The sequence below is a fragment of the Artemia sp. Qi Xiang Cuo genome, chromosome 4, assembly GCF_049724085.1.
Source record: "Artemia sp. Qi Xiang Cuo chromosome 4, ASM4972408v1, whole genome shotgun sequence".
NCBI lineage: Eukaryota > Metazoa > Arthropoda > Branchiopoda > Anostraca > Artemiidae > Artemia > Artemia sp. Qi Xiang Cuo.
Genome location: NC_142797.1, coordinates 2,644,776 through 2,669,767, shown reverse-complemented (window position 1 = coordinate 2,669,767; position 24,992 = coordinate 2,644,776). Strand labels below are relative to the sequence as shown.

Genomic DNA, 24,992 nt, shown 5'->3' with positions numbered 1-24,992 from the left:
TTTGCCCAGTTTGTAAGAAAACTTTCCAGGTAAGATTTCCCTTCTCATTTTTTTGCCCAGTTTGTAAGAAAACTTTCCAGGTAAGATTTCCCCTCTCATTCCGCGTCCCTACATCAACGGGCTTTGGACTAGTGTATCAGAGATTCGGAGATGTAGACGCGGTCACTCCTTTGATGTCGAGGAAGAAAAAATTCTTAGTGAAACCTAACCCATATAGAAAAATTTCTTGTTTAAGACAAAAAGCAGTTAGATGTATAATTCAGAAACGTTAGAAATATCTCATTTACTCCTTTACAAAATCGAACCAAAATCAAACCAAATGGAATCGAATCGAAATCGAAAATATTGCTGATTTTTGATGTGTTTTGTTCAGGTTTCTATAAATTTGAATCACAGAAAAACAACGACGAATGAAACTGTGGCCATTCCTGTAATAATTGACCTGTTCGTGGTAATTTCTGTTCGTTTTAGGTTTCAATTGATTTTTCATTTTAATTTCTGTTTTAGGTATAATTTATTCATTGATAGTTATTTCTGTTTGTAATAAAGTTGAATTATTATGTAGAGTATATTTCAGGTCGTCTTTAGTTTTTATGCTGAAAACTTCATTTGGAAACTTCTATTAGGATTTTTCATTAAAAACTATTCCTTTAGGAATCGTCTTAAAAATTATTTCAATTTTAATTTCCCTTCAAATCAATTTTAACTGTCCAATTAAGTTTCAATTCAATACCCTTAGCCGTTCTTAAAATATTACAAATACACTCCTTTAAAAACCTGACTATCTTTTGATAACACAAATAGTTTCTTTTTGTTTGGTTCGGCATCCTCTAAAAATACCAAAGAAATACCGTCAGCTACAGACTGACTTTTGTCATACGTATTGGCTAAAAAGAGCATCTGATATCTTGTCCAGAATCTAATTTCTCGAGGTTTAGTATATGGCAACAGTATTCCCACTATTTCCGATTTTTACATGGTTTCCCCGAAAGAAAATTAGCATTAACAAAAATTAACGATTTGCATTTTTTGTCGATTCAGGAACGTTGGTTTCTCAAGGTTTTTACCATGCTTGAATTCTTTTTCTAGAATCCAATTTGTCAGGTTCTGATAACCAAATTTGTCATAACCAAATTTGTCAGGTTCTGATAACCACCTAATTTGGTTTCATATTCCAGGCCAAGTCATCGCTGATCGACCATATGCGCATTCATACTGGGGAAAGACCATTTCAATGTGATATTTGCACTCGTTCGTTTACGAACAAATCAACTCTGGTCACTCACATGAGAATTCACAATGGTGAGCGACCATTCGAATGTCAAACTTGTAAGAAGACCTTTACCACATCTTCCTGGCTTAAAGGTATGATCATTAGATCAGCATTATAGCTTGTGATTAAATATAAGATTATTGTATCAGAAAAGGGTTCGTTACAAGTGCTGTCTTAACTCCAAGAAGTGTCAGTGGCGAATATTTAATGGAAAGTGCAGCTAGATTATTCGTACTACCGCGTGAATATAAAATGGAAAAGCAAGTTATTTGAAAAATTGATCATGCTCCCATTGTCTTGATCAGTTATCTCAATAAACTGCCGTTAATAATTGCGTCCCAGATATAGTTCAGCAAGAAAAAAAAAAAAAAAAAAAACTGTTCAAGTATGGAAGCTAATTATTTATAAAATTAAAAAAAAATGCATTGAAATTTGCATGTTGTTTTAAAACCACGAGTTTAATCATTTGAATATAGCGCTAAAACCGCTGGCCAGGGAAACTCCACTAGCAGCTTGGATTTGCTTTCCAGGTTTAGCTGTTTTTTTCTTCTTTGTAATATTGGCCTGGTAGCTTTCTGCGGGTTACGAATATCAAATGGTAAACTAAGGCGATTTCAATAGACAACCCACAAATAATACCGTTTGATTTTGTAGATCTTGTCAGCCCTGTAAAAGCAAAGAACATGGTTTTATTGCCTAAACCTTAACCAGAACACAGCCCCAGTGGGGGTAGGGGTTAGCAGGTTAATAAATAGTACATTGAACCCAACTATACAAATTAGTCTTTACTTATTTGATTTACGCCCCATTGGCTACACCCCTTAGTCCAACATTTCTACTTAGAAAAAAAAAACTAAAAAAAATTGATTTCTTACAAAAATTACTTCAAAACAACTCATTGAGCAAATGGCTAAGCTTTACTCCAATACAAGGCTTATAATAAAAAGTTGTTTGGCGAGGAGCTATTGAAAACCCAGCCTGATTGAAACACGTAGTATATCAAAGATTTTCACTCCTTTCTTTAAAAAGAAAAAAAAAGTTTTCGTTTAACAAGAAACGGTATATTGAAGGTTTCTGGTTTCGCTAGAGCATGGTTTAAAATGCAATCATAGCAATCGGTAAATGATTTCTTTGATTAGATTTTCTTTCCAGTTACAACTAGAATGAAAATATAAAAAATTGATGACAAGAGAAAAACTTTTAGTTAAGAAAACGAACTAAATAAAATATCACAAATATTAAAAGATCCCAAAAAATAATAAAATTATATAAAAGATCTCAATATAATTAAAAAATAATAATATATAATTAATCTAATAATATAGCTTTCTTTCAAGGCCATCTATGTTATATACAGAGTTATTGTAGCTGAGTTTGCATCTTTGCCCTTAATGGGATAAAGCTTCTGCATTACTTTGAGGTTATTTCCGTACTGAATTCTACACTCTATTTATAGATTTTTAATTGAGTAGTATTTGAGGGACCTTCTATAAGTCTTAGTATAGGTATTTCTCTCTGGGTATTCTCACCAGCACCATCTTCTTTTTTCATATAGACTGGCACGCCATCTATTGAGCTATTTTCATATAGCACCATCTTTGTTGCCACCTGTGTATCTGTTTCTTCTGAATAAGTGAAGTACATTTAAGTCTGTATTTAATGAAATTCTAAATGAAAACATAAATCTCACCTGAGAGCGGATTTTATAGCTAAAGAAATATGTCGTCAGTCAGCCAGAAAACTTTTGATGATGGAATGAAGGCACTGGGAAAGAAACTGGATCTCATAATTAACCAACAAAAAGAGTTTGCTGTTACACTGTCCTCGATTTTGGATGAGGTTAATACTTTGAAAAATGAATCGAAGTCTCGTGATGCGAAGATTGCTAGTCTAGAAAGCCAGCTTGAGGAGCAAAAGTCAAAGTTTGACACAATCGAAACGAAACTGCTGGAAATCGAAGTAAAAGACCGAAAACTCAACTTAATCATCTTCGTATTACCGAAAGGGAAAAACCAACAGTCAGTTCTCACGAATGTTTCTACGTTACTGACATCAAAAATGCAAATGAGGGATAAAATCCAAGTATCACAGTGCTACCGAGTGCCTCAGAAGTCAAATGTGTCTAGCCGTAAGCCGATCACCCCTCCAGTTTTTGTAACTGTCGACAGAAAAATATATTCTATCAATCTTCAGTTCAATATCAAAGCTAAAAGGAACTGGGGTCCGGATTTGTACGGACTTGCCACCCAAATTAAACTCTATTAGAAACGAGTTACTATCTAAGGGTAAGGAAATGCGTGAGAATGGATCCGCACAACTCACACGAGTGAAACAAAAAGGGGCTAAACTCTGGCTAGAGTATAAATCGGATTCTGAGTCGCAGTGGGCAAAAGCATAAGAAATATTAAAGGCGACTAGTGTATGATTTTAGATCAATCCCGCTCTAGATTGATAATTGTTTCGTTTTTGTGTTTGAGATATGTTGACTTTTTATATTGATTTGTTATTTAGGCTAGTTTGGTTCAAGTTTATTTTGATTATTTCTACCCCAGTTATTTCTGTTCTACTTATAACTTCTCAACTTGGGTCTTCTCGAAGGATGATAAGCATAGTTGGTTTTCATGACTCGGCAGTGGTACGGGCTCCTTATCCCGTGGGCTTACTGGCGCGGGGTGGGATCTTTCGATTATTACTTAGTTGACTCTAACGTTTGCGGGTGCGGGGGGGGGGGACCGATAGGCCGGTGGCTTTGGAGGGGAAACCCCTTAACCTATCTTTACTTTCTGAAACTTTTCATGTATTCGGTCAAAGAGAAAACAACACTTTCTAAAATAAAACCGTCATCGTACGTTTCTCCTGATGAAATAAACAGACTTGAAGATAATTCATTGCGAATGGGGTTTGTGAATGTACAAGGACTCATGAGTTCTATTGATGAACTAACAAATTTATTGCCAGAAAATCAAATTGACATTTTGGGGATTTGTTAAACATTTATTAATTAAAAGACACATTATAATGTTAAAATCCCAGGATATAAATTCGTTGATAAGAATCGACTAGTCCATGATAAGGGTGGTCCTGGGTTATTTTTGAATGATGTAGCGCAGTATGAGCGATTGCCAGAACTGGAAAAATATAATGTTGAAAAAGTGTGTGAAATACTGGCGGTTGAAAGTCGGTTTGGGACTAAAAAAATTCAAGTTTGTGTTGTGTATAAGCCCCCGTCGGCCCCAATACCACTTTTTTTGCAACCTCTGGAGTCTTTACTAGCATCTTTGGATGATAAGGATTTTGTGGTTATGGGGGATTTTAATATAAATCTACTGGAATTTAATGAAAATACCCATACAACAGAATTAGTTGCATTTATGTCATCGAATTCCCTAATTCCTTCGTGTACAATTCCAACGCGTGTTGCATCGACTAGTGCAACTCTCATGGACAACATATTTTTAACAACACCAGCCACAGGTTGTTCTGACGGATTTCTCTGATCATTTTTTTTTAATTTCTGATGTGAGATACCAGATTCATAAAATAAAATCACCAGAAACAGCAACCCGGATTATTAATAAAAAAAATCTAGTATGTTTAAAGGATAAACTGAATTTAACTTATTGGTCTCCTGTATTTGATGCTGATGAAATAAACTCTGCGACGGATTATTTTTTAGAGGGATTTCATGCTGCACTTGATGTGTCGTGCCCAAGAGTAAAAAAAAAGAAAAATGAATTATAATCAACCCATCCAACCATGGATATCGTCAGCCCTTTTGACGTCAGTAAAACATAAAAATAATCTCTATAAAACTTTAATATCTTTCGAAAGTGAAGAAAATAGAAGAACCTTCAAAAATTATATAAACCTACTTTCAAAAATAATACGCAATGCTAAAATGAAATTTTATTTCGATTCTTTTAATGAAGTAAGTCCCCAAAGAAAACTTTTTTTTTTTTTTTTTTTTTTTTTTTTGGAATTTGAGCAGTTGAAAAGGGTTTTTAAGAAAATGAGGAAATAAAGGAAAAAAATTAAAATGGAAAACTTTGTCTAAGTGTTGAGGGTATGTTTGTGTAAGATGATGTTCAAACAAAGTTTTTTATTTGGGCGTTTTTGAGGTAAGAGAGAGTAAGTTGGGAGGATGGGATTATAAGGTAAACAGAGGGATTTTGGAGGCAAAATAAAGTATTTTCTTGGAGTTTGATAGTTGGTGCCACCGTGGAAGGGGTTCCCTATACCGGAAGGGCACCCTGCAAAGCGGCTAGGCAGATGTTGTATTAATATTGGTTAATTGGTTGTATAATGCCCCCAAATTAAATCTTTAATGTATTAAATTCTAAAATTTATAGTTTAATTGTTTTTCTTATGTAAAGTTAAAAAATTTGTAGGTTTTTTTTTTTTTTTTTTTTTTTTAGTTTAAGTGGTAAATAAGTGTAGTTGTAATTTTGGTAAATAACAACGTTATTACAAAGGAGAGGCACGGAGGTGGGTTAAAAAAAAAAAAAAAAAAAAAAAAAAAAAAACTTGGGCACTAATCAACTCATGTTTAAATCGATCGCGGACGTCTTCTTCACCATCAAAAATACGGGATGCCCATGGTAATACAATTGAAAGGGAACTAGAAATGGCAAATTACATACATTTTCATTTCGTGTCAATCGGGCAGTCAATGGCTAATAAGCTCCAACATAATATGTACCATGGGCAATGTAATTATCCTACGTACCTAGGAAGTCCTTTTGAGAATTCTATGTTTTCAACTCCGGTAACACAAGAAGAGCTTGCTAAGGTTGTTAAGCTTTTAAATAATGGAAATTCCCCGGGGATTGATGAGTCGTCGACCAATATTGTTAAAGCCATTTTACCTAGTATTAATAAAGTTATGTGTCATTTAATAAATCTGTCATTTAGATCGATAACTTTTCCGGATTCTTTTAAAAAAGCGAAAGTGTTACCGCTATATAAAAGTGGTGACCGGACTAATTGCTCAAATTATAGACCCATTTCTATTCTTTCGGGTTTTTCTAAAGTAATGGAACGATGTTTTTATAATCGAATGTATAATTTTCTCTGTTCAAAAGATTATTTTTCAAAAACTCAATATGGATTTAGAAAAGAGCATAGTACACAGGATGCTATATTAACTATGGTACAATTTATTCACGAGTGTCTGGACAAAAAATGGATCCCAGCGAGTATATTTTTGGACCTTGAGAAGGCCTTTGATTCGTTAAGCCATGAAATATTGTTGTATAAATTAAACCACGGTGGAATACGAGGACCAGCGGACGATTTTATCGCATCTTACCTAAGTCGTCGCTCCCAAGTGACTATGATCAACGACACAGTTTCGGATCCATGTCTGTTGTCAAATATTGGTGTCCCGCAAGGCTCAATCCTGGGACCACTGCTTTTTTTAATATATATAAATGACCTTCCATCAGCAACAGAAAACCTTGGTCTGAATGTTCTTTTCGCTGATGATACCGGATCATCACTTACTGGATATTCGGAAGAGGATCTCAATGAGAAGCTGCAAATCGTATTTTCACAACTTCTTGTATGGCTAAAAGCTAGTCGTTTGTCACTAAATGCATCAAAAACCAAATTTATCATTTATAGTAGAATTGGGCAGAATGCACAAGGAATTTCAACTATATTTGATCATGCTACAAATATTCAAATTCAAAGGGTAACTTCGTTCCGGTATCTGGGTATTATTATTGATGAAAATCTGTCATATAAAGAACATTGCAATAGATTACGGAGTTAAAGTTGCTCAGGGGGTTGGTATAATGTGAAGGTTTCAGCATTTTTTTCCATATGAAATCCTACGTCTAATTTATTTTGCGTTGGTTCATTCCCATCTTACGTATTGTCCTCTGATATATTTGGCAACATTCAGATGTCATGTGAAACCGATACAAATTCTCCAAAACCGGGCTCTTCTAATTTTAAAGAAATACTTACCATCACCGTCTTCGTATCCTAATAAGAGTAAAACTGAAACTCTATATCTTCTAACTAATATTTTGCCTGTTTCACAGATATTCACCCTCAATTCTTTTTTATTTAAGGTAAAATATGACCGGTCGGAACTACCTACGTACTTTCGTTCGAATAATTTTTTCCCTGTGCAACATGCCCATTTTTATGAAACCCGTCATAAATGGAACATTCAGCACCTAAGATTAAGCACAGAGAGATCACGGTTCTCGCCCTTATTTTCAATCACGGGTTCATGGTGTCTTCATCTACCATTTATTGATTGCAGCAAATCTCTTCCAAATATAAAAAAGCAACTTCATTCTATCCTTATAAATAATTTTAAGAATTAATAATATATTGAAAATCTGGGTACATTTGATAATATTGTTTTGTTGGGTGTTTTGCCCCGTGAGATGCCGTTCAGCGGTTACCCTTATTCGCCCGTTTTTTTTTATTTTTTTTTATTGGTATTTTCGGTGGATATTTGCCCGGTGTCGGTGGGTGTGTGGGGTGGGTGCCCGTCTATCGGTGAGTCATGGAATAACTCTAATATATTTTTTTTTTGTCAAACAGGTTTATTCCAATTAATGTACCGGGTTTTTGTCATTCGACCTTGTGTCTCCGGCGTTTACCCTGTATTTACGTCTATTTTGCACAGATATTTTAAAATTAAACCTTGAACCTTGAACATAGTTGCCAAATACAGCATAGCTGCTAAATTTAGACAGTATATTTTGGCATTTTCGGCGATATAATTCGGAATACATTTTTCGGAGATAGCCTGTGCAGAAGTGAGCAACAACGAACATTCAAGAGGCCGTACAGTACTAGCGGGATTTTTTATACTTAAACTGCTGGGATAAGGTGATTCGTGTGTTGCACATCCCACGGGTGTTATCTACCGCTAAATCTTTAAAGCTTGTAACGCCGGTGTTGCCAAATTGAACTGAAGGTTTGCTGACAAAATCTTTGCCAAAATAAATAACATAAATATGGTAGAACTCTGCCCACGTGGCAAGAAAAATGTAACAAGAGCTCAAGGAGGAATTCAGTGCCGAGACTGCTTAAAATGGCTCCACTTTGGTTGCGCAGGTCTTGCGTATAATAAGGAAGCTGCTGACAAACTCCGAGGACAATGGCAGTGCTATAGTTGCAAATCTTCTAGCAACGACCAATATAAAGCGACTCCTCCACCAAAAGCACAAAATACTAGAGGGACTCCGAGAGAAGAATCCACCAAAAGCCAAGGTCCCTCGGTAAGCCAGCCTACGAAGCCCAAAGAGATTCCTTTGGGCACTAGTTTCCCAGATAACAACACAGAATGCAGCTACTGTCACAAAGATGTCGACGTTGCCACCTCTTTCCTCTGCTTTTTCTGCAACGAGTGGGAACATGCCTCTTGCCGAGGTATAAATGCAGATCTCGTGCTGGTCATGAAGAGGGAAGACAACGAGTGTCTCCTGTTTAAATAAGAATGCCTCTCCTGCTCAAAGCGAAAAGTAGCACTTCTACAGCTTCAAGTGCGACAGCTAACATAAGCTCAACCTCACAGACCTCATGAGGCAACACCTTCGAATCATAGTGAAAAACCCTCACCTCATGACATCCAGCCGACAATAAATGCAATTATTCAGGTAGAAGTAGAAAAGGAATTAAGAGAACATAAAAAGATGAATTTTGTAGTCATGGGGCTGTCTGAATCTACTGCTGTCAAAGACATTACACAGGTTGTCAAATTGACTCAAGAAAACAAGCTCGGGATACATATCACTGAGGGGAGATGTTAGAAACTGCCCGGATTGGAAGACCAAAAGAAGATGTTAGTCCACGCACTTTATTAATTAAGATAGAAAAAGCAAAAGAGCTTGAGATGAAAAGGCAAAAAATCCTGAGGACAGCTCCAAATCTAAGAAAATCATCAAATGAAGAAACTCGTACCAAAGTATACATAAACCCAGATCTCAAGCCCATGCAGAGACAAATGCTCGCCGCGAAGAGACAACAGAAGAGGAATGCCCGCACCCAGTGCGATCATCAAATGGAGCCATTGGAGGCGAGGTAAAGACTCCAACGAAGAGCAACGGCAAATATGAAGTAAAATAACCAAAGCCAAACAAATGCCCCCATCCTTCAAGCTTAACAAAAAAGCTACTAAAGTAAAAACACTAAAGATACTATATTTAAATGCTGATTCACTACCAAACAAATTATCAGAATTAAAAGTAGAAATTGCAGCAAAGAACCCAGACATAGCAGCAGTGGTCGAAGCTAAGCCTAAACACTGTCGATATCTCCCAACTTTACTAGAGTTGGCCATCAACGGCTACAAAAGCCACACCTTGAACATAGATCAAGAAGAAGGTCGGGGAATTATTTGCTACGTCTTAGACAATTTATCAGTCCAGAAAGTGTCATCAAAAACAAATGGACAGGAAATTATTTGGCTTCAGATATCAAACACAAACCAAGCAACTCTAAATTTGGCTGTAGTCCAAATAGAAGTCCAAATAGCACAGCCGTGAATGACCAAGTACTCTTTAAAGATATTCACGCTATATGTCCTACATTAACAGAACCAACTCTCATCATTGGAGATTTCAATTACCCTAACATAGATTGGGACCTTCCACACCTCCTAGAGCATAGCGGGTCACCCTCACAGAGGGAATTTCTGAAGATAGCAAACGATAATTACCTAGAACAGCTTATTAAAAAGCAACAAGAATCCGAGGAAGCGACAAGCCAACACTGCTGGACCTAGTCCTATGCAGTAATACGGAACTAATAAAAGAACTTACTATAGGTCCTCCTGTTGGAAAATGGGACCAGAGGTGACAATTTACTTAGAGGGGATTATAAGTTGCGAAACTATGAGAAAAAAGGAGAGGTGGATGTATTCAAAAGGTGATTACAATACCATGCGAACGGAGCTGGAAGTTTTCAACTGGACTGAAATAGTAAATAATACAGATCTAGTGGTTGGCATGTACAGAAAGTTTGCATCTGTAATCATAGACGTCACAAAGAAGTACGTACCAATAGTCAAAATATTTAAACGACCGCCTGTAAAACGAGACACCCTTGACCTACTAAAAACCAAGCGGCAAGCCTGGGAGACGCTCAAGCAGACTGAAACCGAAATTAATCATAGAAATTATCGCAGAATTGCCAACAAAGTCAGGAAATCCACTAGACAAGAAGCAAGCGAAAAGGAGAGGAAAGCAGCCGAAAACTCAAAGATCAACCCCAAGGCGTTTTGGAACTTCGTGAACTCAAAAAGAAAAGAACAACCGGTTATTCCCGATCTTAGAAACTCATCAACAAAATTAACGCTCAGTGACCCAATAGCTAAGGCCCACCTGCCAGCTTGGCAGTTTTCCACAGTTTTCACAGCAGAGACGGACAAAGATGAAAGTCGAGGGAAAAGTCAAACCCTAGTCATAGGCATGTTTGAAGACAAAGGACTAACAAAACACATGGTCTACAAAAAACTAAACAACCCAAGTCCTCACAAATCAGAAGGTCCAGATGGCCTACATCCTAGAGTGCTCAAAGAGCTGACACAAAAAATTGCAGCGCCATTGCACTACATTTTTGTCAAGTAGCTACAAACAGGGAACCTGCCTGATAAATGGAAGCAAGCAGCGGTGATGCCCCTCTTCAAAAAAGAAAGCAAATCAGATCCAAGTAATTACAGACCTATCAGTTTAACCTGTATCTCATGCAAAATACTAGAATCTTTACTCCACGATAATACATTACAGTACCTACTCGAAAGAAGCCTCATTTCACCCGCACAGTTTGGATTTCTCAAGAAAAGATCAGCAGAAAGCCAGCTACTTGTCGCTACAAACGCCTGGAGAAAATATATGGATAGTGGGATGCAGGTAGATATTTTATACTTAGATCTCAGAAAAGCCTTTGATAAAGTCTCACAAAGTCAACTTCTTCGAAAACTACAGTCTATCGGTGTTGGCGATACTATTCTAAAGTGGGTTCTCAACTTTCTGAAAGGAAGATCTCAGCGAGTGAAACTGGAGGGATATCTTAGCAGCAATGAGACAAAAGTCACAAGTGGAGTGGTCCAAGGTAGTGTTCTGGGGCCTTTACTATTCAATATTTACATAAAGGATCTCCCAAATAACATAGATTCAGAGATACTGCTTTATGCAGATGACACGAAAATCTTTCGCGCAATAACAAGCCTTGAAGATACAGAAATACTAGAGCAAGACTTAAACAAGATAGCAGAATGGATAAAAAAATGGAGCATGGAAGTGAATACAGAAAAAAGTTGTCACATTCGGCTAGGCCCAAAACACATTTCTCGGCACTACTGCTTTGAAGGACAACAGATACCTATACAAGAAGAAGCTCAAGACTTGGGAGTAACAAATGACAGCGAGATGACTTTTATCAAGCACTACGAATCAATAATCTCTAATTCATCGAAAGTCCTGGGAATTATTCGAAGAAATTTCTCTTTTACTGATTCAAAACTGTTTTCTATACTCTTCAAATCGTTAGTGAGACCAATGATCGAATACGGTTATACAACAACCAGACCATTTTTTCAAAAAGAAAGCAATGCAATAGAAAAAATCCAAAGGAGGGCTAATAAATTCGTTCTATTTCTTAGAGATTTATCATACCAACATTGCTTGAAAAAACTGTTGCTCCCAAGCATCTCGTACCAATTTTTAAGAGGAGATCTTATGAAGTATACAAAATATGCTACAGACACTATGATAACATCCCTCCAGAAGAGGTAATAACATTCAAGAATAACAACCTGAGAGGTCACGAGTTTAAGCTAACTGAAGAACGTTTCAGAAGAGATGTTGGGAGATGGGCATTCAGCAATCGCATTGCCTCCGATTGGAACACACTGCCATCAGATACTGTTAACTCAGATTCAATCCATTCATTTAAGAACAAGATTGACAATCATTATAGTGATAAAGCATTTGATTATTTAAATTTTTGTAGATAGAGGCGCAAGCCTGTTTTCGCAATGTATTATTATTATTATTATTATCCAATATAATTAAATAATACAAGATCCCAAATACTTCGATTTCGCCTTCGGATGCCTTTATCAATGAAAAAACCCACACCAAAAAGCAATTAAAACGCAAGGCAACAACTGATAGAAACTGACATCTGAAAACTTTTATAGTCATATATATTATATTATATGTATATGCACCATGTAACTTAATTGCTTTTTTTAACTTAATTATGCGTATTGTACTTCATTAGGTCAAAACCTGCTAATTTTTTCTGCTTTAAAATTGGGAGTATGTGAGATGCGCCTTTTTATTTTGAGCGCGAAGAGATTTGCAGTGCTTAAGTTGTGTAAGAAACTCAGATTTTTTTTTCTTTTCAGTTCATGAAAGATCGCACACTGGTGAACATCCTTTTATGTGCAGCCTCTGTGAAAAACGGTTTACAACTAGCTCATCTCTTAAGGTAACTCTTTTTTTCTTTGAATATTTTTTGGCACATGTTTTTTTAAATATTTTAAAAAAATTTCTCTCCTTTTTGCAAAATTGTTTTCTTTTTTACGATGTAAAACACTTCTGCATTATCATTTCTTGTAAATATTTCTAGTTTATATTTATTTCTATTTTGATTGAAGGCTGCATATTTGTTTTGACATTATTTAATTTTTTTTGTAAAAAAAAATCATTAAATGCTTGCATTAAAAAGAATTATTGAGGTGCCAGATTGTGACCTAAGAGCAAAATTGCCCTACCGTTCGCAAACTCATTAAAGAAAACGATTAAAGATCATGAACGTTTTCTTTCGAACGCTCTTTGATTAACTGATACGATATAGAAACTGATAGGAGATAGATTAATGTTGAAAATGTTCATTGACGAAAAGCGTTGTCAAATTTAACTAATTAGTTTGACTTGTTTATTTTCGCAGTTTGAATGTGGCAACGCTAATGAAAACTTCGTACTGCCTTAAAATTAACTTTATTTTATACCAAGCGTTGCCACATTTTATTTATTATATTCACTTTATTATATTTTGCTTTATTTTATTATATTACGTTGTTTTATTATATTTCGCGACCTGAGATTGAAATTGTCCCACTTCTCCAAAACGCCTTTCAAGGAAAACGCAATTAAAGATTTTGAACTCTCCATAATCCAGTTAATAAAATTGTATCAGCTTAATGTTTTTCTCCAGCCGTTAGTGAAAGTGGAAACAAATACAGACGATATGAGAACCTCTTAATGAAAAGTGCTGACGCCTTGGTCCGGATAAAACTGAATTTTCTGCTGCTAACCAAGAGAGGCCTACATTTGAAAGAGCGAAAAAAAAAATGTTAAAATGGCATAAGATCTAAGAAATTTTGGTCTTACAGAATATGGTAATTTTATTCTCAGATTGTGAGATGTTCCGTGGCCAACAATTTTTATTATTAGTTTTTGGTTTCTTGTTTTGGTTTCTTAGAGTATAGGATAATTTCACTCTCAGATGGCGAGACATTCTATGGCCAATATCAAGTGTATAAGATTCATTTTTCTACACTTATACATTTTTATTTTATTTTATCACCATATTATTTTATTTGTATACTTTATATTATTTGTTTTATTTATACACTTTATTTTGATTTTGAAAATAAGGGTATAAGTGTAGAATTATTTTTTACTGTTGATTTAAAATTGTAGTTTTTCATTGGGGTCTTTTTGGGACAGAATATGTTATATGTTGTATGAAAGTGGTCAACATAACATTTTACGGGATTACCATTTGAAATGTCAAATCTGCTCCTGAAATCCCCATGAAGGGTTTAAGGGACCCCTAAAAACCGATGTTTTTTTTTAACGTATCCCAAAGCCCAAGGAATACGTACTGAAAAAAATCGCAATTAAATGCTGTGTTTTGAAATAATTAGCATTGCTAAGCTAAAGGAAACATCCATTCCATTAAGATAAATTTCAAATATGTTCCCTGTGTATGTTTTGCTATGTTCTTTTGCTCTGCTCTGCTCTCTGTCGACACTTAATGTGATTACATCTACCAAATTACATATTTCAAATTTGGTGTATATGGTTATTTCGATTAAAATTACCTTGAATACTGACTGAAAATTGCTGAAAGAAAAGACAATTTTCCTATTTTAAGCAAGTTTGGACCCTTGTCAAAGAAAAAATAACTAGAAAATCATAATTCTGGCTCGGTGTATGCAGAGATCTGTCGCTAATTAGATAAGTAATTAAATAAATTTTATTAAATTATTAAATAAAGTAAATTATTAAGTAAATAATATTATTAAGTAAATCACTTATTAAGCAAATTATTATGTAAATAAAGTAAATTTAATAAGTAATTTGTCCTTTTAGTGTGCGTTGTGGGGTTATTGCAAATTCAGTTGTTCCAGAGGGAACATATACCTTAAGCTATATCTGCTTTCTTTTATTTTCTCAGTTTTACTATGTGATTATTATGCTTGCACTTTGCTTGCTCAGTGTCCGTCAGACAACATTTTTATATATATTATATATTTCCATTTGTAAATGCAATGAACAGTTTGTGAAATTGAAGACAACGTTAGACATTTCTCATCATAGGGGAAAGAATCTTCTATAAGATAGGCAAAAAACCACCCCCTCTCCCATTTTATGACCTGTTTATTCCCCTGTTCCTGTGATTTGAACCGAAGAAGCTGAACAATGAATTGTATTTAAAAATAGTATTAAATGTTTTCAGGTTCATATTCGAAGTCACACTGGAGCATGTCCTTTCGTTTGTAATCATTGTGGAAAAGCCTTTACCACTAGTTCCTCTCTTCGAGTTCATGAGCGGAGTCACACAGGGGTCACTCCGTTTAAATGCAGGTAAGTTTTTCATTGTTTTTGGAAATTTACTCAAGTAGAATTTTCCCCCATGTTGACAATATTATAATTGTGATTTATCGTTTTTCTCAGCATTTTCATCAATTTGATGTTTTGTTTTGGCAGTGCTCCGTTGAAATATGGTTAAAGTGATTTACTAAATGAGCTTATATGAAGATACATTGCAGCTTATAATGAAAATATGGGTCTTCGCACAAAACAATTGAAGACCCAATTAAAAAAAAAAAAAAAAAAAAAAAAAAAAAAAAAAAAAAAAAAAACCCAACTAAATTCTAGCTTATTTTTGCCTGTATGTACTTCTGTTTTCTGAAGGTAAATCCAGTGCTCCCACTATCCCTGAATTGTTTAGGGTTTTCCTGAATTTCATCAAAGAAAATTGGGTTCTCTGAAATCTCCCTGTAAATTCAGGACAAGGTTCAATTATTGCCCCTTTGATGTAATCTTATGATTGTATCAGGTTCGTTTATCCATCTAGTATGAACAACATATAATACTTAACAATAGTGTATAGTAGCATCTAATAATAATCAATAATTTAATATATAAACAATATATAAGAATTAACCAATAATAATATTGAATTTATTAATAAAAACGATTAATTATAAATGATAATTAATAGACGACATATAGTAATATGAGGTACCTGTTAAATATCCCGAAAACCCTCAAGAAGTGAAGTTAGGTTAATCATAATGATTAGTTAGGTTAATCATAATGATTAGTTAGGTTAATCATAATGAAATATACCAAGATATGATGAAAATATGATACTTTATCAACAAAATTATTGAAAGCAGGTCGCTAAGAAAGCATTATGTCAAACACCTGACCTAACTACCTCTATATACTAAATGTCTAATCAAAATATACCGGCAAAATAATTTCTCTCGCTCAGGCTAAGCTGATTATCACTGTATGCGAAAGACAAACCGGTGTTTCTCAGATCATACAGATCAAACTTGTTGAGTGTTTTCGGGATATATAATAAGTACCCAATATGATAATGATAGAGCTCTGGCAGAAATGAGCTCGCTATGCACCAAAAATAAATAAATAAATATACAAAAAAATAAATAGCAAATAATGGCATACATTCACCCGATACAGAATAAAAAACAACATAAAAAAAAAATTAAATAACAACAGAACAGTGGTTTGGCGGTTTGGCAAGAGGATCCGAGCGAGATCAAGAAAAAGAAAAAAAAAGAAAAAGTAATCAATGATTATACTATAACTATTATGCATATTGGTTCCATGCAACAACCATACTATTTCATATAGTAAACTAGACATCTCTGGAACTATCACCGGCTGGCGTAGTTTGCGTCCGTTACAAGATAGGTTGAGAAGGTGCAGCAACTGGGAACAAATCAAAAGAAGTAACTGGGCTGTTTCAGAAAACTTAGCCTTAAATAAAGTCGAATTAAAGTTAACTGCCTGTTCAACAGGGATATTCAATAAGCAATATAAACTTTTTGAAGACTTACAAAGGACTTACCCTTTTTGGACTTACCCAGGGAAGACGGAGGAGACATTTTTAAAATAGGAAACACCTTATTTTGCAGAATCTGAAACGCAATTGAATTTGACTAAAAAGTATTCAAGTGAATGAATGGACAATAATTTATATAAGTATGAACAAGAGCAAAATAGATGGACCGCGTAGCTTCCAAGAGAAAAACGGGTATTTATTACTTTTAAAAACGGGTAATTTTCGAAAAACGGGTAACTTATTTTGTAGCCTCTGAAACAGAAGTAGATGGTGTCTAAAAGTATTCATGCAAATAAGTGAACAGTACTTTAAGTAAGGATGAACAAGATCGAGATAAATAGAACGCATAGCTTCCAGAGGTAAAACGAATTTATTAAGGCGCTTAATACCTACGTTCCTTCCAAGCTTCAATCTTACACTATCAATATATGGCTTACAAATTAAATTCGAATTAACTAGCACACCTAGCTAACGAATAATCCTAATTCTGAAATATTAGTACTTGGAGCAGAAGAAGTTAAAGATTTCAAACAATGGAGTGTCTGAAAAAAGAAACTTTTCGCATGCTGACGAATGGTTTGCGTTAGGCAGGTACCGATCTCCTGGTTCAATGCCTTCGGCCGGGAGTGCAATGCGTGGTTCGGGGCAAATCATCCGACGATTCCTATCTTTTCCTCCCAGATTTCTCCAGGTGCCCATTTAGAGCTGGGTTGATTGCGGCAGAGCTTACAGAGTCACACCTTTGACCCCCGTCCCAAACCAAAGAATCAGCGACACCAGGATTCGAACCCCTGACCCCAGGGTTTCAAGTCGGGAGCGCTAACCACTCAGCTGAGCGTCTGAGATGTACGTAAATACACCATAAACTTTGTTTTTGATGCATTAAGAGCCAGCTTATTGGCCATAAATAATGACGCAACTCTGTCTTATTCAAATTATGCATCAAATAAATTCAGAAAGGTGACCGTTTGTAAAAACACGGAGATTCGTAGAACGCAATATTTTTTAGGGGAAACTCCGAAAGGCATCATCAAACAATGATATGGGTCGGTGGTACACAACGGTCAAATGACGCATCGAATGATTTCAGAAAAGTGAGCGTTCCTACTACATGAACGTTATCACGGAAGGCAAATTGACAATTCTTTTTAATGCAGATTCCAGAGTACCCATTTAAACATATTTGCCTCTCAATTACTCGGACTATCTGTCTTGGCTTTTTTCTAATATTTTACAGTAAGCATCAAGACACTGCTAATTTTAGAAAAAGCCAAGACAGATGGTCCGAGTAATTGAGAGGCAAAAATGTTTAAATGGCACGGGTGAGTGGTGGGAGTAAGTATGACTCCCTTATTGAACAAGTACTTGTGTGTTAGGGAGTGATATTTTTATAAATTTACATTTTACCCTTTAGGATATGCAAGAGAGCTTTTACGGCAAGTAGTGCCTTGAAGTCGCACGAGAAATCCCATGCAGCGGATTTGGGCGATTTCTTTCTTTGTCGATTCTGTGATGAGAGTTTCAAGACCTTGGATGACCTCAAGAAACACGAGGTATATATTATATTAATTATCACTAATTATATCTATGTTATTTTGTGAGTCGTTTTGGGCTCATGAGCCAAAATAAACCGTATTTCAATGAATAATTCATGTATCTGAGGAATAATCTATGCTAGTGAGGAGCGCAGTTTAGAGTCAAATGCCAGTATTTCAGTCTAGATTTTCAACCATTAGTAACCACTTGTCCTTAAGAATATATATCAATTATATGTATAATTATACGGACATATATTAGAATATATCATGTTATCTTGTATTAAACTTTTTAAATGTAAAAGAATGTGTTGTAATCAAATTATATAATAAAAATATGAAATGTGTAATTATACTGACATATTTCCCCGATAATTTACACAACAAAAATATTTATGTATAAATATTTATTATTTTAATTAAGATTTACTATAATAGTCTGACAGAAAATTTTCGTAGTTCAATGGGAAATATTCGGAATTTAGATATACATAACATTACTCACTAGCCATCTAACCTATCCCAATAGTTTCTGTTAGGTACGGTATGTTCTTGAAGTATTGATTGAACCTCATGGGCCAATACAGCTATCAGTTTTGTTTGTAAAAATATGCGTAGGAGGCGACATCGAAAAGATAAATATATAATCATACAATTTAAATACTTCGCTGATGATCACCCTTATGAAGAAACTTGTGTTTTTATTGGATTGGGAATTTAATTAAACCACAAAGAAAAGAGAGTTTACTTGTAAAAAATGCTGTGACTCAAAAGCTTTGGTTTTTACTTGCTTGAAAATTCAGACAAAAGAACCAATCAGATTGTTAGGATTCTTTTATCCACGAACGTGCTCTTTAATTTTTGGCCAACAAATTTCCCAAAAGTGTAAAATTTCTCTTGGAAAGTTTGCCTGCGGGAAATTCCGTCTCAACGGAAAATTCTCCCCCCTCCCCCCGAAAAATTTCTGTATACACACCAATAACAAATATTACATGAAAGCAGTGAACAAATTTCATAACTTACAGCCCTTTTCACAGGGGCTGTGGGGGATCATGTGATAGTGATAGAGATAGTGATATATTTAATTAACAAAAAGTCTAACTACAAAAATCAATATGATTCACCCAAAACCCAACGGTTGACCTGGGGTGAAACAGGAAAAAAAAAAAAAATACATACATGTAACGTCATTCAAATTCACTTAAATAAGAAAGAAAGCTAAAAAGAGAGAAAAAAAAAAAAAAAAAAAAAAAGAATAATAATAATAGTACAGGGACAGCAACTACATACCATATTCATGTTGTGGGGTCGCACTCACAAACCAACAAGCAATTACAACTTAATTTAAATTAAATCAAATCATGTCACCTCCAAAACAAACAAAACTAGAATTCATACTTACTTAATAATTTTTCTTTAAATTTTGCTTTAAAACCACTAGAATTTTCTAGTTTCTTCATATCATTATCCAAATTATTCCATAAATTTATACCCTTTATAACAAAAGAAAACGTGGACCTGGCAGACACTATAGGTGGAGCATAATAATCATTTTTACCCCTATTATTTTGGTTATGTATATTCCATCGGCTGTAAAACCAACCGTTAAAACACTCGGGCAGCTGCTTCATATTGTATTTATAGATAAACACCAATATATAAAAATGATGAAGATCAGCCGCCGGCAATATCCTAAGATCCCTATAGACTTCTCAAACTAATTCTCTTTCTAATTTTCCTGATAAGACTCTAATAGACTTGTTTTGGATAATTCGCACAGGATTAACAACTGAAGAAAATGTACCCATGTATACAGAAGAACAATACAAAATATAGGGATGGATTGACGAAAAATAGAGAAGCCTAAGTATACTAGTTGGAAACATATATGTCTCGTCTATAATAATGCCCAGATACTTTACTGCCTTTTGACATGAAATCATGCCGTCCTCATATGCTATATGCTGTATCCATGGATAACAATTCGATGTCCTTAAAAATATAAGAAAATTATTCTTAGAGGGGTTCACGTTTACGTGATTCACTCTCAGCCAACTTGAAACCTCATTTAGCGATTCTCGTACACTCTCTAGGAGCAATCTCTCTGACTTTGCGATCACCACTAAAGAAGTATCATCAGATAACATAGGCACTGTAGCCGCACTATCCTTTTTGACGATCTCACTCATTCTTATTTCCAGTTTACTTACAGACTGTGGAAGATCATTCACAAAAATTAAAAATAATAATAGTCCAAATACCGAACCCTGTGGAACTCCACACTCAATAAAATTTTCATGAGAACCCATGTTACCAATTTGAACATATTGTTTTCTACAAGACAAAAAAGAACGTAAAAACGAAAGAGCTGGACCCCTAATCCCATAAATTTCACACTTCATTAACAGAATATCATGACTGACCGTATCAAAAGCCCTTACAATATCTAAAAATACAGCTGCCACTTTATATCCATTATGTAACGCCATATTAATAATTCTAGTCAAATATATGTTTGCTTGCTCAGTAGTGCAATCTTGGCGGAATCCAAATTGTGTAGGAGTAAATATTCTCTGGTCTTCCAGGTACTGATAAATTCTGACCGAAAAGTATTTTTCTAGTATCCTAGACATAATGGGTAAAACCGAAATTGGTCTATAATTTTCAATATCACTAGTATTCCCTCCTTTATGTATTGGTATTACTTTCGCTGATTTAAAACAACTCGGAAACACTCCCTCTTTTAGACACTGATTAATTATGAAACAAAAGTTTGAGCAATCACTTCCCAAAATGTTTTCATTACTCTAATTGAAACAATATCAGAGCCAGAAGCGGTACCTTTTGATACCATAAACAATGTTTCGAACTTCAGATTCTTGAACTGGGAGTAGATTTAAAGAGATTTCTATCTCCTTATGAAGGTAATTTTGAAAAGCCTGGTCGCCTGGTTTGCTTATAATCGACTCTTTCACTCTCCATCCAACTGTCGAAAAATGGTTAGCAAATTCTTCACAAATTTCCTCTGGATTTTTAAGACTGGTTCCATCTTTACGGAATATTTCCTGAGGGATTCCTCCAGAGGATTGTCCTAAAGTGCTTCTTATCACATTCCATGTTTTCGACGGATTTCCAGATGCTTTTTCAAATTCTATTTTATAATAATCTTGTCTAGCTCTTCGCAGGAGTCTGTTTAGGGCATTACGATAACTCTTATAAATTCGCTCATTTATATCGCAGGGATGACGTACCTTTTTGTCATACAAATTATTCTTCTTATTTATCGATCTCAATAAACTCGGAGTAATCCAAGGCTTCTTTGAAGGTTTTCTTCTATTGTTGTTAATATTCTTAGTGCATTTTTCCAGGGATTGCTTAATTATTTGGTAAAAGACTCTAAACTTAGAGTCAATATCTACAAAGACTGAAAACTCTGCATTCTAATCTTTATTGGCTAGCTCATTTCTACATTTCAGAAGTGCATCTTTATCAAGTAATATTCTCAGCTTGAGACTGCTCTTCTTTGTGCACTTTTTATTATCAACACATACCGAGTAACTTGCAAATACACCAAAATGATCAGAAGTATCACTTATAAGAACACTTGGACTACCCGACATATAATTTGAAAATATGTTATCCAGACATTTCGATGACGTCCTCGTAAAACGAGTAATAATATAAATAGCAGGGATATAACCAAATGAGATCATCAAGTTTAAAAATCGGTCTGTATTTGATCCATTATCCAATAGATCAATGTTAAAATCTCCCATTATAAAAATAGGACTTCGATGTGGGATCTTTTCTAATTGTTCTTCAAGTAATTCATAAAACTCAATAAGAGATCCTGACGATGGCCTATATACAATCAGAACATAACCACAACGTCCAGACAGCTCTAACTGCAAAATAAAAGACTCAAAAACCATTTCTTTATATATTAAAATATCCTCTCGGACACTTGCCCGTATGTCAGAACGTATATACGCTGCCAGTCCCCCGTGTCGGCAAAGTTGACGATTTTTCGTGTAAAGATTATAACCTGGAATATGTAAAAGTTTCGAATTATGGTAATTTAACCAAGTTTCAGTCAGTCCAATTACCTGAAAAATAGATAAATCGCAAATTTCATTTATAAAATCTAAACTTGAATTCAATCCTTGGCAATTCAAATGGAACACATTAAATCTGTCCGAAACATTACTACATGCCATCTGCATTTGGTTTACGAATAAATATTAAGAATCTTCAAACTCCAATCTATAATAACCACCAGGCCCACCACTTCCATCAAAATTTCATTATACCTATTTTCAAAATTTACCTTCTTATTTTCCAGCCCCAATACGTTAATTTGTCCTGGAGGAGACTCCAATCTTTCATCCAACATCAAAGCCAAATAGACAAATTTGAGTACGACTCCACAGGGGACACAATTCAATACATTCTAAATATAAATTTATTATATGCTGCCCAATAACAATAATAACACCAATAATAATAATGAGATAACAAAATAATAAAAGCAGAAAAAAAAACAAAACAAAAAAACAAAAACAATGACTCAAAAGGGTACACCTTGCATTTTGGGTGCCTTCTCATATATTTACATTTCTTCTACGCTACAAACAATCAACTATGAACTATATGAACCATCAATCATGAACTCCTTCAATTTCCTGCCAAAATTTCTTTTTATCACTAATTAATCACCAGCTACTTCTTAATCAATGGGAACATGAATTCGAACAGCTATTTTTCCTCGTAAGCTTCACTAATTGCTGCTATGCTGGTTACGAAATGAATGATTATTCGGTGCATAATCAAGTTCAGGAATCAAATCGTCCAGTGAGTATTTAGCACGTGTTCCGTTGGGGCGATTGAAAAGTTACACAGGCGGAAAAGTTTTCGAGATCCAAGCGTCTATTCCTAATTTGCGTAGTTTCACCCTTTTAATCAACAAATCATTTCTTGCTTTGCGAACTTCAGCTGGGACACCATCACTGAGGTAAATATCACGGAACGACGACACTGCTTTACCTTTTAATTTCTTGGCGTTTTTCAAAATATCAATTTTCGATTTCTTATCAGATACTTCAACACGAATAAATTTCTGTTGCTCACTCACTTGGGTTACCTTGAATGGTGGGGCTGGAGCCATTTCGAGTCCTTCCGTAAGAATACTTTTGAAGATATCCTTCGCATTTTGTTCAGATTCACAGGAGACATTCCATACAACAAAATTCTTTTCCAGTTTATCAAACTCCAGCCTGGCCAATCTCATGCTCGAGTTGTTTTATTCTTTACTCTGAGCTATACAGTCATCAGAAATTACTTTTACTTGATTCTTCAGAGATTCTTTGACTTGCTCAAGCTGCCCCACTCGCTCATCATTTTCAGTCAGCTGCCTGCAAATCCTGCATGTGATATCTCCAAATTTGCCACTTTATCGTCAATTCCCTTAATCCTATTTTCTAAAGAATCTAGCTTTTTTCCATTTTCTGTTACCAAACTGATAACAGTATCTAGACTCTCCGCAACTGCTGAAATCGTGAATTTATTTGTAGAATCAGTGCTACTAGCAGTAACGTTGAGATCATATTCCCCTTCTCCCCTCCGAGTGTTTTCTGTATCATCTCCAATATTACGAGGTTGCTTTCTTTTACGTCCTATGATTATTTCCAGACAACAACATTAAATTTAATTATCTGCTTACCTCATTAAGGACCAATTTTTTTATTCACATGGGTCCGTTACGTGCAATTTGCTAAGCCGCCGTTAATTTGGGCACGGCTAACACCCCTCTTCATAAAAACTGCTCCATATAATCCAAATTTCAAATAGAAAAAAAAGATCCGAAGTGCCTCTTAGAAAATCGTAAATCCAGTCGTCATAAACACTAGGCACCCCAAGCAAGGGCTTAATCAATCAAACGCCTAGTCGCAATCAATATGTTAACAGCTGGAATTCTGCACATGTGAAATGTCAAGTGCGAAAAAATAAACGGAAAAGTATAATTAGACTAAAAGCATTAGCGAAAAAATGCGAAAAAATAAACGGAAAAGTATAATTAGACTAAAAGCATTAGCTGATCATAAATGTGTTGGGTAGTTTTTTGGAATTGGGTCCCTAAGTATCCATCTACTGTTACTTAAATGATGATAAAGGAAGAAAACTAAGAATATTAAGCTGAAAGAACATTAATGATTGATATAAATTATCGTTAATATATACAATTAATTAGCCGCTTGGTGGGGCAGCTTCGATTCCTTGCATCTCTACCCAGATCTGTCCCTTGGTAGCCTCTATGCAGGCTTTTGTTGGATTTTATTATTTTTGTTCTCCATGATATGGTACGTAAAGAGGTTCTGCGGTCCCAAAAGCTGGACACGAAATGGGGACTCAAAATGAGACTCTTGAGGCGATTGATCCAAAGCACTTGAAGGTAGCTATAAAAAAAAAAAAAAAAAAAAAAAAAAAAAAAAAAAAAAAAAAATCCAAATCTTCGAACTCCTTGAAAATCTAATTTCCAGAAAATAGTTGGCTCCGTCTCTCAATTTACTAAATTACGTATCAGCACTTCTTCATATAAAAGCTACTTTTTCCCACACACTTTTCCCCCTAGTTAATGCAACTCGCCACTTTAGTGTTGAGATATCTGTGTTTTTTCCCTTTAATATCTTGTATTTTCCATATAATTTGTTTATTTTCCATTTTGTGTCCCACTCATACATGCGGAATCTCTAAGGCAAAACTCTGTGTGTATACCTGATATCAGTTATTGATATTCTTAATTATGTTAAAACAATTCAAAAGGTTTA

At 34.9% G+C, this 24,992-nt stretch overlaps 1 protein-coding gene across 3 annotated transcripts in view; it reads left to right on the top strand.

The window, feature by feature from the left end:
- Positions 1 to 24,992, top strand: part of LOC148952682 (uncharacterized) — a 58,893-nt gene that overhangs the window by 32,968 nt on the left and 933 nt on the right. For all 3 annotated transcript variants that reach the window (XM_089087353.1, XM_089087352.1, XM_089087354.1), the window contains exons 9-12: positions 1,179 to 1,365; positions 12,651 to 12,733; positions 14,993 to 15,120; positions 18,048 to 18,186. In XM_089087353.1, the coding sequence (XP_088943479.1) occupies positions 1,179 to 1,365; positions 12,651 to 12,733; positions 14,993 to 15,120; positions 18,048 to 18,186 (537 nt within the window). The remainder of the gene's footprint in view (positions 1 to 1,178; positions 1,366 to 12,650; positions 12,734 to 14,992; positions 15,121 to 18,047; positions 18,187 to 24,992) is intronic.